The 14,827-nt window shown below is 54.7% G+C and overlaps 1 protein-coding gene across 1 annotated transcript; it reads right to left on the reverse strand.

Moving 5' to 3' along the window:
• Positions 1 to 218: 218 nt before the first annotated feature.
• On the reverse strand, positions 219 to 9,991 carry LOC133347690 (GTP-binding protein Rhes-like). The gene is given in 4 exon segments (XM_061560189.1): positions 219 to 534; positions 536 to 852; positions 4,197 to 4,534; positions 9,547 to 9,991. Coding segments are annotated over 3 exon segments (861 nt in total). The 5' UTR covers positions 4,468 to 4,534; positions 9,547 to 9,991; the 3' UTR covers positions 219 to 261.
• Positions 9,992 to 14,827: the final 4,836 nt, after the last annotated feature.

Consider the following 14,827-nt stretch of genomic DNA (forward strand, 5'->3'; position numbering starts at 1 on the left):
CTCACGCAAGTAAAATAACCAAAGGTAGAGGACACCTTTTTTTAGTTTTCTTCTCTAAATTGAGAAAGTTAAAAACGCAACATTTTTCCAGAATTTTTTTTGTGTTTACGAAAAACCAATACACATTCCCTTGTACCCACCCACCCAGCCCACCCAGCCCACACATCAGTACCCCGGTACCAACCAGTGAGAAAGAACCCCCCCCCCCCTCTCCTCCTCCTCCACTGGGAAACGTCACGGCACGCGAATACGAAGACGACGTCACTGGACGACGCAGCGATCGCGCGAATTCCCCAGCGCCTTCTCGCGGATGTACATGAGGTCGCTGTTGACGCTCGGCCGCCGGGCGAACGGCGTGATCGCTCCGCACGCCTCCTCCTCCTCCACGCGGCTCGGCCGCTCCTCCGGCCCGCCGCCCTCCCTCGCCGCCGGCCGCCTGCGCCCCTTGCGCCTCTGCAGCAGCGACTTCCGCGCCAGCAGCTCGCAGTAGCTCACCGACAGCTTGCGGTGCAGCGCGGGGCTCATCTCGCCAGGGCAGCCCCGCGAGCGCGAACAGCGCCTGGAACATCTCGTCGACGCCGGTGTTGCGCTTGGCCGAGATCTCGAAGTAGGCGCTGCCGGCGACGTCGCCCTCCACCAGCTCCTCGGCCTCGCGCCGGGGCACCTCGCGGCACGCGTCGCCGCGGTCGCCCTTGTTGCCGCACAGCACGAGCGGGCGGCACGCGTCGTGCGCGAGCGCGCGCCGCTTGGCCTTGAGGCACGCCTTCGTCTCGAGGATCTGCAGCCGCAGCTGCTTGGCCTCCTCGAAGGAGGCGCGGCTGTCGAGGCTGAAGACGACCACGAACAGGTCGCCTGCAGGGGGACAGGGGGGGGGGGGGGACAGAGGTGGCGCACGGGGACTGGTCATGACGAGTGGCTGCAGGTCATGCAAAGACAAAGATGCCTCGTGTAGCCTCGGCAGACTGTTAGGGCAAGTGCTGTTAGCGAGCGCCTATGAAGGTCGACGCGGCACGTGGCGGGATGGGTTGCATAGCAACCATGCCCGGCCGCCTTTGTCTCCCCAGTGGCGACGTTTACACACTCACACGCACGCACCTCCCCCCCCCCTCGCCTCCGACTGAGTTAAATGATTCTCGTTCCACACACCAGCCTCTCCCTCGCTTGACACCCACGCGACTCCCACACGGACAGACGGGGATCTGGTAACAGCAGATTGATCAGCAGTTCCTCTTTAGAGAGGGGGCTATGAACAAGAACGAGTCCGATTCCACCGGGGCAGCAGCAGCGGCGGCGGCGGCAGTGAGCCGGCCAAGCCACTCGCCCTTCGTGACGAGCTGCGGGACGTCCTCCACCCCCTCCCTGTCTGCTGCTTTGCAACACCGCAGCAGCAGCATCAGCATCAGAGGCGCAGCTCCACTTGAATAACAATTCGGAGTTCAAGGTCGCAGCACGGCCTCTGTATTGTGCCGCCCACCCCGCCAGGGCTGCCCATGGGGGCAAACCCCCACCGCGTGGACCCCCCCCCCCCCCCCCACTGAAGCCTTCAAACTCCATGAGAAGAATGACATCTAACGCCGTGACGTCGATGCGTGGGCACCCCCCCCAAACCCACTCCCCCCAGCCCCCCTCAAACCCACCCCCCAACCCCCCCAAACCCACTCCCCCCAACCCCCCCCCCAAACCCACTTCCCCCCAGCCCCCCCCAACCCACTCCCCCAACCCCCCCAACCCACTCCCCCCAATCCCCCCAACCCCCCCCCAAACCCACTTCCCCCAGCCCCCCCCCAAAGCCCACTCCTTCCCAACCCTCCCCAAACCCACTCCCCTAACCCCCCCATCCCCCAAATCGCGGGGCCCGGGGCAGCCACCCCCGTCTCTCCGTACCCTCCCGGGTTTCGCCTCTGGCCGCCGTTGCGCTCCGCGGAGGCGCCGAGTCGCGTGCAGGCGACCCACTCGCGTGTCCGTCACAAACAACACGTGACTTATGAATAATGCGTAAATATGAAAAATGCGTAAATATGAATAATGCGTAAATGAGGACGATGCAAAAATACGACGAGCGGCCACCCCGAGTCACCCCAGTTACCCTCGATAAATGCGGATTGGACCGTACGGTGAGAGGCTTTAAGCGCGCAACCTATGAGAGAGGCGGCGGCGGTGGTGGAGCGGTGGCGCGGTGGTTGGCGCGCTGACACGGAGAAACCGGCAAATCTGAGTTTTGAAAAAAACTAAATCAGGAGGAAAGCAACGGGTGTACAAGTAGCGTAGGGTGCGCGTGTCATACTGCCCCGACACACCCCTACCTGCACCTTCCTGTTGAGATGTTTGTTTGTTTGTTTGTTTTTGCCAGATCGAGAGGTGAAGTTGTTCTCTGTTTCTGCGATGCTGATGGATGCTCACGGAGCCTCACTCTCACCGGCCGCCCTGTGAACTGAGCGCGAACTCCATCCACAGTCAACAGCTCCCGGAGAGTTTGACCGTGACCCATCCCCGGCACGTGACGACGCGCAGCCTTGTCTAGACCACCAACTCAAGGAGTCGCAACTGCGGTATTAAAAAAAAAATTATTCCAGGCAGCAGTAGCAGCGCATCTGTGTCACTACCCCTGGTTGCATCCAAGTCAGCTGACCCCAAGGTGTGTGCTGTTTGCTGTTGGTGAAATGAACACCACGCGTTCAAGGTGTGGTGGCTGTCACTCCGCTTAGAGGTCTCTTAGCCAAGGGACATTTTGTTCCAGCGATCCATCACGGCGCGACACCATCGTCATCATCACCACCACTATCACTATCGTCATCACCACCACCACCATCGCCATCGTCATCATCAGCCCAATGGGTTCGAGTCCACGATTCAGCCGCCTGCTATGTGACCCGGGCACTCCGGTGTGGCGAGTGCGATGTTGCTCTCTGCGCGCTCTCGCTCTGCCTTCACAGTCCGTTGCGGTTTTCCGGCCGCGTGGTTGGTGGCAGGGGAGGGGGCACGAGTGGGGTGGAGAGATTTACATTTGGATTGCTGCAGCTCGCAGTGCATCACCCCGTGTTTGAGAATGACCCCCCTGCCCCCCGCAGGATGATGTCACAGATCTACTTTTGAAGTCTCATCACAGACATTTTTATTCACACTAGGGGCTCACCAATGAATGCCCTGCAAACGTGTGTGTTGCTGTTGTTGCTGCTGCTGTATGTCAAACTGAAATCTAGTTTTCTTAGAGCTGGTAATGTTGCTAAATTAATTGAAGAAAATCATCAGGCCAAGACAATCAACGCTCTACACCTTAGAACCCAGTTTAATGACGGCTGAAACCCATGATTGCATCCGTGCTGGTTCAGTGTTCTGAGCCTGCAACAGCTGAGCAGCTCAGACACCTTTAACAAATATGTAAATTTACATTTGATTAAAACCGCTGTGATAATGCACGACTTCACGTTATGCAAATGATCCTCGTTTCAATTTGCGACCACCGCACGAACGAGAGGCCAACATTTTCCCCATTTTTATTTCCTGAGCGAGCGGCCGATCCAACGCCTCTCGTGCTTGGGAGGCGCCCAAATCTCAAATCGCCCCCGCGCCGCCACCACCGCCGCCGCCGCTTCATTGGGGCGTCTCCGTCTCACGCGGCCGCGGCCGAATCAAAGTCCCCGAGCAGCTCCCGCAGGGTCGCCCGGCTCACAAAGGCACCCGGGGAATGAGCTGTGACTGAGTCTCTGCGTCGTAATGATGCCGCCGCGAGGTCTGGCGGCGGTGAAGCGAGGACCACCTTGTGTACATCCTGACCCATGCACTCCCCTTCCCTGCCTCCCTCCCTCCCTCGTTGTGATGGGTGGCAGGGCTAGTGTCTGGTAGGCGAGTTGGTTATGGTCAGTGGGAGGGCAAGTGACTGGTTGAATACTTAGTTAGGGTCGGTGTCAGGGTTTGTACTCATGGCCTTGTATTAGTGGGTGGCTCTCTTGGTGGGGAGGTGCAACTCGGGACCTAAGCCACGATTTATCTCCACACCCGGCACATCACATCCAGGATCCCTCTATCTATCGGCTGATTCCTACTTGAGCTCCCAGCGCGTGGAGCGAAACTCAGCCGGCAGCACTGACATGCTGAAACGTCGGACAACGCGCGGCATCCACCCGAAAAAAACCCATCGGGAAAGAGGAGAGAGAGAGAGGAAGAGCAGCGCATCGAGTCTCCACCCCACGCCGTACCTGTGAGTAGGCAGAGGCGGCGCATGGCCGGGAAGGGATGGTTCCCGGACGTGTCGAGGATGTCCAGCTGGTAGAGCTCCCCGCGGATGCGGTAGAGCTTGCGGTGGAAGTCCTCGATGGTGGGGGTGTAGGCGTCCTCGAAGCGGCCGAGCAGGAAGCGCGACACGAGCGCCGTCTTGCCGACCTTGGAGGCGCCCAGCACCACCATGCGGTAGGCGTTCTTCGCGGGCACGCCGGCCGACGGCTCGCGCGACGGCGCCAGGCTCATCATGACGGCCCCCCCACTCCTCTCTCGCCTTGCTCGAGCCTTCGGTTTAGGGCTCTCGGCGAGCTGATGTCTGGGAGACACAGAGCACAAAGATCACCTAGTGTAATTCTAGATTTGAAGCTTTCGTTTTTTCGGTAAAGTCACGTAGGTAAAAAAATAAAATTAAAATTAATAAAATTATTTTATTTTATTTATATTATTACTTTTATAAATTTTCATTAATTTTTTTTACCTACGTGACTTTACCGAAAAAACCTAAGAGTATCACCTCGTGTAGCCTTAGCCAGGCTGCTGTTTCGCCAGGAGCAACCCATGAAGGCCGGCGTGGCACACGAATGGGGACGGGGGGCCAACACCACGCTCGGCCGGCCGGCCGCTTGCGTCTCCCCGGTGGCGATCTTTACTACACACAGCACCAGGTACTCATCTGAGGCCGAGTCGACCTAGCGGAGGCCCAGGACCGGCTCAGATAATCGCCGTCAATGGTGTTGGTGGCCGTGAACGGGAATGGAACTCGGGTCGCCGGGTTCGCGAGCGCAGCGCGCTAACCGTTGCGCCACCGCTCCCCACAAGAGAGAGAGACGCGCACGCGAGATGAGCCGTACAGGACGCGCCACGGGGCCGGCGGAGCAGCCGCTGAGTTGCCCGAGACCCACGGCAGCGGCGAGGACGCAGAGCGCTGAACTGCTGCCACCGCCCAGATTCAAGCATTTGGCTTTCAGTCGCCTGTCGTCAAATCGGCACACGTGACAATAACAACGCCACCCAATTGGGGTCGGAAATATATAATAGGCGACGTTTCGGTCAATGGCCCGAAATATTGCCGATCTTATAAATATATTTATCAGAAGCGTCGCAGTGTTGTTGACGAAAGTGTTGTTGTTGTTGTTGTTGTTTTTGGTGCGTATTCACCAAAGCCAACGCAGCAGGACACATTTTCAAAAACAAAAATGCGTTTAAACCGGGTTCTAACATGACCAGCGTGGTGGAGTATGGCCAAACAACCAACCACCGTGACCGACGCGACGCGGCGAGGCCAACCCGTCTCGCAGTGGATCGACCAAGCGCTGCACAGTCGCACACTGCCGCCGTGATCCGCATTGTGTCGCCTCGCGCGTCGCTCTCGTCGAGCTGGCGCGCCCACAGCGAGTCTCGTGGAGTCGAAGGGCGCTGAGCCCCGAGGAGTCGAAGGGGAACTTCGTGCCGCGACGCTCACCGCCACCAGGCGTTGGTCCAAATAGAACCGCGACTAAATTTTTTATTTAAAGCTTTCGTGACTGCAGGGATTCATCTTCTTGGTTCTTTCGGTAAAGTCACGTAGAAGGGAAATAATAAAAATGTAACAATAAAATATTAAATTTCGATTTAAAGCTTTCGTGACTGCAGGGATTCATCTTCTTGGTTCTTTCGGTAAAGTCACGTAGAAGGGAAATAATAAAATAATAAAAATAAAACATAATCAAATAAAATTGTATTTTGTTGTATTAAATATACGCTGCCAAGCTTGGGTGGTGTTCATTCAGACGCTGTCTTTCCGACAGATCTGTTCTTCACCTGAGGACGGCTGCTTGCGTTGTGGCCGAAATGTCGTGAGAATTGTATTTTATTATGTTTTATTTTATTATTTTATTATTTCCCTTTTACGTGACTTTACCGGAAGAACCAAGAAGAACCGCGACTGTTGTTGGGAACGCTCCAGCTCGCCTGAAGTTGGTCGGCACGTCCTCGACAAGAACGCGGGCAGAATGTCACAGCCCTTCCTGAACCTTCTCGAACATCATTAGAATTTACAGCGGTCACCGAGTCGCAGTCATCCATATGCATTCAGATGCGGTCGCCTAGGACATCCTCTTCAGATCAGACTCGTACATACACCTGGCTGCTTTGCACTCTCAGCCCCATGCATGCATAATGAGCTCGCGTGTGGAAAGCCACGCTTCTGTTGTGTGCGTTTGTCATTCGTAATCCAGCGCGTGCTCCCCGCGATAGGCTGCACGTTTGTAGGTGAGGCTGAGGCGACCCCTAGGTCGGCTCAGCCTCAAACCCGGTGCGATGTGGAAACATCGCCACTGAGTAAACAAAGGCAGCCGTGCATGCGTGGGTCTGGCCACCCACCCCCTGGTGCTCGCTAACAGCACTTGCCCCAACAGTCTGTAAAGGCTACACGGGGGGGGGATCTTTGTCTGTGCCTGTTGAGGCAGAGACGTAGTTCCCAAAATTATAACTCAGATTTCGCGTAAAAGGATCGGCCCTACAATTAATTAATGACATGCTCTCGCCACTGCTGGCCAGAGAGGCTCCACGAGAGGGAGCTCCAGAGAACCCTTATAGAGGGTATTTGGCCTACTCTTCCCACGCCGGCCTGACAGCTTGGAAGACAATGTACGAAGCACAATAACTACTACTACTACCGTATTATACATTGACAGGTCTTTGTCAATCCACTGCTGGATGAATCGCCTCCTCTCTTACGCCGCCGCGGTCGGAAATGGGAGTTGTCTTGACCGTGCCTGAATAATGAATCATCAGAACGCCGCCGAGCGCTGATGCGCGTCATTGGTTTGCCGGGCTCAGCGCGCACGCTGCGACACTGCGGGCTCACCACCACCACCACGTGCAGCATGCAAACCACAGCGGCGTGTGAACACGGCTCCACAGCGCGCACGTCATTATTGCTTCGCACCTCCGATGAGGCGCGGCTGCCTCCGCACGGTGCGAAAGAAGTTTACACGTGGGATGGGGGATGGGGGGGAGTGGTGGCGCAGCGGTTAACGCACTGGCGCTAATAACGCGACCCGGCCGCCCGCATTTGAGATCGACTCGCCCCAACCCCACAGCCAATAGCCGCTGCTGGTCACTCATTTCCTGCACCGACCTGCACTGGACCAGCGCGTGGTGAATTATGGTCAAAAAACACCCGGGACGGACGGGGGATGCGGAGGCGTTCATCCAGCATTGGATTGAAGGGCCACACATTGTCATTAATTATATTCTGTCTGTTCCACGCAGGTGATGAGATATTCGTCTAAAGGCGCGTGTAAGCCATCAATCGGTACTTTTATCAATACAACATCGCTGCAAATTAAAACTCAAATGCGGTTATGAAGTGGCCACAGGCTAGAGTAATTAAATTATCTTAAATGCATCAATTACGCTTTGCGCAATAGCTGAAGCAGCGATGATGTATCATTCATGTGGATGTGAATGCATGTTCTCCGTGACTTGTTGAGCACACACACAGACGCTGCACGTGTTGTCGTGAGACTCCTTTGGCGGTGGTGCACAATTCACAATGCCTCGACAATTATCAATGTCTCGCACACAGGTGAAGGACCTTTGTCCGAAACGTCGCCTGCTAGGCCTCCACAGTTGCGTGGGCATACAAGCCCACCCTACACTCGGGTACAGGCAATAACCATCTGTGTCAGAGCCGTACCCTAGGGGACGACCGCCCCAGGCCCCGCGCTATGGGGGGCTCCGCGCTTCGATGTCACGGTGTTAGAAGTGAGACTTCGGGGGTAGTCTGAGGGCGCAGAGGGCCCACGCGGTGGGGGGTTGCCCCGGGCCCCCCCCCCCCCCCCCCCCAATGGACGGCCCTGACGGATGTAACTGAAGCGGATTATGAACTGTGAATCACTCTGCACACTCTCCCCTCTCTGCGCTGCGAAGCCGAATCTTTCAGGGCCGTGCTATTGACGAATGTGCTGGCCTTTGGTGGTTTTATACAGTACGCATACAAATTATGTGCTTTTAATTCGGGCTGCTCTAATGAAAGTTATCGATGTTTCGGCTGAGTGGTCTCCTTCAGGAAGATAATTTAACACGTTTGTACTGCCACCTGTCATGTGTCTGTGTAATACCATTGACACGGCATGTGTCTGTGTGTATGTCTTTCTTTCGTTGTATTTGTGTATGCCACGAATCCGGCGACACGAGTTCGATTCCCGCTCATGGCCAACACCAATGACGATTTAATTATCCGTGATCCGAGGATGACTACGCCTCGAACGTACATGTTGAGGCTGAATCAACCTAGGGAGACAAAGGCGGCCGGGCGTAGTGTTGGCCACCAACTCCCCTCGTGTGCCGTGTCAGCCTTCATAGGTGCCGCTTGTTAACAGCACTTGCCCCAACAGTCTGCTAAGGCTACACGGGGGATCTTTCTAGTGTTTAGCACAATGCGCTCCGTGTACGCCGACCTCAGTTCTATTTCCTGCTCACGACCAAATTAGTAAGACACATTTAAACTGGCCTTTAAATAAGTACCTGGTGTGGTATGTTAAACATCAGCACCGAGGAGACAAAGGCGGTCGGGCGTGGTGTTGGTCCCACCTTCCCACTCGTGCCGCCCTTCGTAGGGGCTCGCTAACAGCACTTGCCCCAACGGTCCGTTCAAGTCGACACGGGGGATTTTTGCCTTTGTGAGTTCGTGTGTCTGTGAGTCTCTGCGTGTCTGCCTATGTGTGCGAGTATGTTAAGTTGTGCGTGTCATGCGATTTTCACGCGTGTCAGCGCCTGTACAAGTCTCCCTGCGCCAGTCTGTGCTTACCTGTCCGTCAGTCTGTGTGCACAAGCACACTGAACAACACAAACAACTCGTCAATACTACTCGCTCCTTGAGAGGAAAACAACAATCGACGTTTCGGGAAATGGTCCTTCTTCGCACCACATGTGAAGGGCCATTACTAGAAACGTCGCCGATGATATAGATGTGTGTGTGCTGAGAGCTGTTTGCGAGTTGAACACGATCGGCTTTCGCGACCAATATTATCCGTAAACGTTTGTTTTGGGTTAAATCGCGTAAATATGAATGTGTCGTTAACCCATCACCACCCGACACAGCCAATTAGTAAGGCTTGTCACGTAAACAAAATGTGACAATGAGTGACTAGTTCAGTACACCGGCTGTGTGTTGAAGAGTACACCCACGACGACATTTACAATCTGAGTACCGTGACGCTTCGCCGGTAATCACAACAACAATAACAACAATAACAACAACAATAACAACAATAACAGAATTGTGAAAACGCCTTCCCTCCTGTTCCGGCGAGCGATGGAATGCGCGGAGCAGCAACTCACCTGAGCGGTGAGCAGGTAGGACGAGGATGATGATGAGGAGGAAGAGGAGGGAGCGCAGTTGACAATCCCGTGCCAGACCTGGGCAGCACGCAGCGTGATGCGCGCTGTCTCCTCGTGGTTATCAGCACCGCAAAGCGACGTGCAACAACGAGAGCAGCTCACCACCAGCTCACCATCAGCTCACCACCAGCTCACCACCAGCTCGCCACCAGCTCGCTCGCTCGCTCGCCCACCGATCTCGAGCCGCGGGATGAGCCTCGCAGCCACGCGAGACTCGAATCCGCGAGACTGCACGAGTGTTCTAGCGAAGCGGAGCGAGTTGATGGAGCGAGCAATCTTTATATGGCGAATGGTGAAGGTATTACCCAGGGATATCTGAGCTATGTGTGTGTGTCTGTGTCTCTCTCAGTGTCTGTGTGGAAGCGCTCGGTCCCGTGCGCGTGGCGATGGAGGTGAGGAGTTTAATGAGCGCAGCGTGCGTCCTGCACGCGCCTTTATAGGGTTAGCAGCACCCCGATCCTCGCTCCCTCCCTCCCCCACATCCTCAACCTCGCTCCACTCTCCCTCCCTCCGACGACATCACTCCCGTCGCTCTCACTCTGTCGCGCATTCCGTCCATCACTAGTCTCGTCCCATCACTGCCTCTCTCCATCACTGTCACAACATCACTCACTCCCTTCATCCCGACGGTAGGCAGGGGCCCTGTCAGCCCCTTGACTCCCTCCTTCATCCTCACCTCCCTCTTACTCCATCGCTCGTTCAAGTTCAAGTTCATTTATTTATTAGTTCATTTATTAGGTATCGCCCTGTGAGCCATTCGGCTCGTTATCTCCATACTCCCTCTGTCACGAATTCCATCCCTGCATGCATCCCTCATTCTCTCCATTACGCACTCCATGACTCACCCCATCACTCCCTACCGCTTATATCCCCCCTTACCTCTCTCGCCCTCCATCACTTTCTCCTCCCTCTTCCTACATCACTCACTCCATCTCTGCCTCCATCACTCCATCCCTGACTCCATCTGTCCACCCCTACATCACTGCTTTCACCTCCACCGACCTTCATCCCCCTCCTGTCTCCTCCCATCATGCTCCATTCTTATCCTTCCCTCCTACATCACGCTCCCCAACTCCCTCCATCCTTGCATCACTCCCACTCCCTCCATCCTTCCATCACTCCCACTCCCTCCATCCTTCCATCACTCCCACTCCCTCCATCCCTCCATCACTCCCACTCCCTCCATCCTTCCATCACTCCCACTTCCTCCATCCCTCCATCACTCCCACTCCCTCCATCCTTCCATCACTCCCACTCCCTCCATCCTTCCATCACTCCCACTCCCTCCATCCTTCCATCACTCCCACTTCCTCCATCCCTCCATCACTCCCACTCCCTCCATCCCTCCATCACTCCCACTCCCTCCATCCTTCCATCACTCCCACTCCCTCCATCCTTCCATCACTCCCACTCCCTCCTTCCTTCCAGCACTTCCTCCATCCTTCCATCACTCCCACTCCCTCCATCCTTCCATCACTCCCACTCCCTCCATCCTTCCATCACTCCCACTCCCTCCATCCCTCCATCACTCCCACTCCCTCCATCCTTCCATCACTCCCACTTCCTCCATCCCTCCATCACTCCCACTCCCTCCATCCTTCCATCACTCCCACTCCCTCCATCCTTCCATCACTCCCACTCCCTCCATCCTTCCATCACTCCCACTCCCTCCATCCTTCCATCACTCCCACTCCCTCCATCCTTCCATCACTCCCACTCCCTCCTTCCTTCCATCACTTCCTCCATCCTTCCATCACTCCCACTCCCTCCATCCTTCCATCACTCCCACTCCCTCCATCCTTCCATCACTCCCACTCCCTCCATCCTTCAATCACTCCCACTCCCTCCATCCCTCCATCACTCCCACTCCCTCCATCCTTCCATCACTCCCACTCCCTCCATCCTTCCATCACTCCCACTCCCTCCATCCTTCCATCACTCCCACTCCCTCCATCCTTCCATCACTCCCACTCCCTCCATCCTTCCATCACTCCCACTCCCTCCTTCCTTCCATCACTTCCTCCATCCTTCCATCACTCCCACTCCCTCCATCCTTCCATCACTCCCACTCCCTCCATCCTTCCATCACTCCCACTCCCTCCATCCTTCCATCACTCCCACTCCCTCCCTCTTACCATCACTCCGTCCTACTGCCACCCCGACCACCATCACTCCCCTTCCTCCCTCCCTCAGTCCCTTGCAGAAGTAAACCGGTAACCCGCGGCTGCTCGCTGCAACACACGCGCGCGTGCACGTGTGTGCGCGTGCGCGTGTGTCCAGGAGCGTTGGTGTCGCTGGGTTCGTAGCGCCACGCTGCGCTACGAACCCGGCGACTCGGGTTCGATTCCCAATCACGGCCAACACCAGCGACGATCATCTGAACCGGTCCTGGGTCTCCCCTAGCCTCAAATGAGTACCCGGTGCGGTGTGTAAACATTGGGCGTGGTGCTGGCCACCCACCCCCTTCGTGTGTCGTTCCGGCCTTCATAGATGCTGCTCGTTAACAGCACTTGCCCCTACAGTCTGTTAAGGCTACACGGGGGATCTTTGTTTTTTGTCCAGACATACGATTGGACGGATGAACGTACATACACACGTGCGTACGTGGAGGTGCGCGTGCCCACTACTCTGGTCTTCTGCCCTGTGCGCGTGCCCTCTACTCTGTGTTGTCGACACGGCCTTGTCCGTATGAGCTCTCTCATCTGCAAACGTTGCATTGTCCCTCTCGTCTGTAGTTTCAGAATTGCATTTGTATTTTATGTGCCATCTTTCCCGTAGTTAGCACAATCGTTATACATACTCGCACATGATTTATAATTTAATGTATATAAATGTTAAAATACATCTTATTTTATTATTTATTTTTACCTACGTGACTTTACCGAAAAAACCCAGGAGTATGAATCCTTGCGGTCACGAAAGCTTCAAATCTAGAATTTCTGGAAGGCTCAACCTGAGCACATCGTCAACCGGCGGCCCCTCCCTCCCTCCGCCTGCCCCGCCCACCTTCACATAACCACGCCCCTTTTACATAACCACGCCTACCTTTGCATAACCACGCCCCTTTTACATAACCACGCCCCTTTTACATAACCACGCCCACCTTTACATAACCACGCCCACTTCTGCATAACCACGCCCACTCATTCACGAGCCCTGCTCATCTCCAAATATATAAAATGCAAAGTTGTGATTATGTGTGTCTGTTCAAAATGTTTAGCGTACTTCCCGACATGCAACAAACTTGAAATTTGCCATGTGGGTACTTTCCAGACTGTACACCATGCAAAAATTATTAAAACACACGTTTGTGTTTTTTTGGGGGGAGGGGAGGGGGCTCAATAATGCATTTATTTTTTTGCACGGCAAGTGAGCTGTGACGTCACATATGTCATGTGACCCGCGCACGTGGAAGCGTAACGCATTGTAGTGTAGCGGGTAGCGCGCTGCGCTATGAACCTGGCGACCCGAGTTCGATTCCCGCTCACGGCCACCACCGGTGACGATTATTTGAACCGAATCAGAATAAAATCCCAATGTTCACAACAGACATAGGGGGGCAGATTTTTTGACCCCAGCGGGACTCGCCATGCCAAACCGAGACATTTGGTGGCTTCATGTAACCACCAGAATAGAATTAAAATCGATAATTAAATTAATCGTTATCGTGTGTATACTACAACATTCGTAAATACCACGACCTTGCAAGGAAATAAAAAAAACATAGGTGACGTTTCAGGCAATGGCCCTTGTTCAGAGCAGATAAACAGAGAAGGCCAGAGAGATATCGTGACATTTGGAGCATATGTCTGCCTCTCCTGCCTTTCTCTCCTCCATTCCGTCTGTCAGACCATGTTGGCGCTCCTCCGTGCACGCGTGCACAACGTGTCAGGCGCACAGCGGGAGCTGAAGTGACGTGAATTAATTTAGACAATTGGAAAAGGGCTCTTGCATACGTACGGACCAGACAGGCAGGTCTGGCTCCCGGATCAATTGTCATGAATGCGAGAGAGACGGTGCGCTCATGACAGCGGGTGAGATGCAATCGATCTCTGTGCGTGTTCAACGCATACGCACATCCCTTTTGTCAAATCCAGTTGCTGGATTATGAGCCCGGCCAATCCCACGTCAGTCACGGGCAGGGCTTGGAAACCAAAAATAACAAGAAGAGGCCTTTTTTGTTCAAATTCTGTAACACCCCCGCCCACCCTCAATATTTCAAGAGCCGCAACGCAACGTGAATAACGTCACCAAGCAGCGGCCCTTCAAGAGCCACCGCATGCCGCTTCCGAGCTGCACGTTGCCGACCCCTGGGCGTGACGGACAGAGAGCACAGCCACGGGTGCGTAGAAGTACAGTCCAACAATTGCTTTGTTTTTATTTCTTTCTCCACTATCCTGTGCTACCCACAAGGCAGCCGCTACAGCAGCAGCAGCAGCAGCCGTAGCCGTAGCGGTCACCCATCCATTGACTACCCAGGCTCAATCCCTCCACATTTAACATCAACATTACGTCATGTCTGGATTATTTGGCTGCTCTAAATCTACACGTGACAAGCCGCTTCGTCGACCTATTAGTTGTGACCCGGTCGCTTCTGAAAAATAAGCTGCGTAGCTCAGTGGGCCTTACCTGGTAACATTAAAAATAGTTTAGCAGAGTTGAGTTCAATTATTTTATTGAGATTAGATATGTTGATATTGGCAAAAGGATCCCATAGATGCAACCACCTGTTGAGGAGACAGTATTTGAAAGCAGCGGGGTAACAGAATCAGAATCTTCATTGAGGCTGCAGGAGGAGGAATCCGATGAGCTCTGAAGCACTTCTCCACAGATGTCCGGTATGGGCGGGTGAGTGACCCATCTCTAAATGGACCACCCGGCCCTCTCTCTCTCTGCGTGTGTGCATCGTAGAGAGTAGCAGACAGCAGGTCGCGTGCAATGCTGATGGTGGCTGGGCGACTCAACTGGGCTCATGTCAAGCGAGGAGGACACGGAGCCAGCAACTCCCTCGGTTCGCGATTAAATTGGGCTCCCGATGGATGCCCCCCTAAAAAGAAGGCACCTGGTAAGACGCTGTGTTCACGTTCATTTGCCTTAAAGTTCAGATCGGAGAATTAAAAATGTTGGTTTGACAGACAACCTCGTGGGCAAAGTGCATCGCTGATTTTACGCCTGGCGAGACGGAGCCGATGGACTGACTGGCGACTACGCAGAATGAAAT

Source organism: Lethenteron reissneri, chromosome 3, assembly GCF_015708825.2.
Source record: "Lethenteron reissneri isolate LAM-NWPU_2019-01 chromosome 3, ASM1570882v1, whole genome shotgun sequence".
NCBI lineage: Eukaryota > Metazoa > Chordata > Hyperoartia > Petromyzontiformes > Petromyzontidae > Lethenteron > Lethenteron reissneri.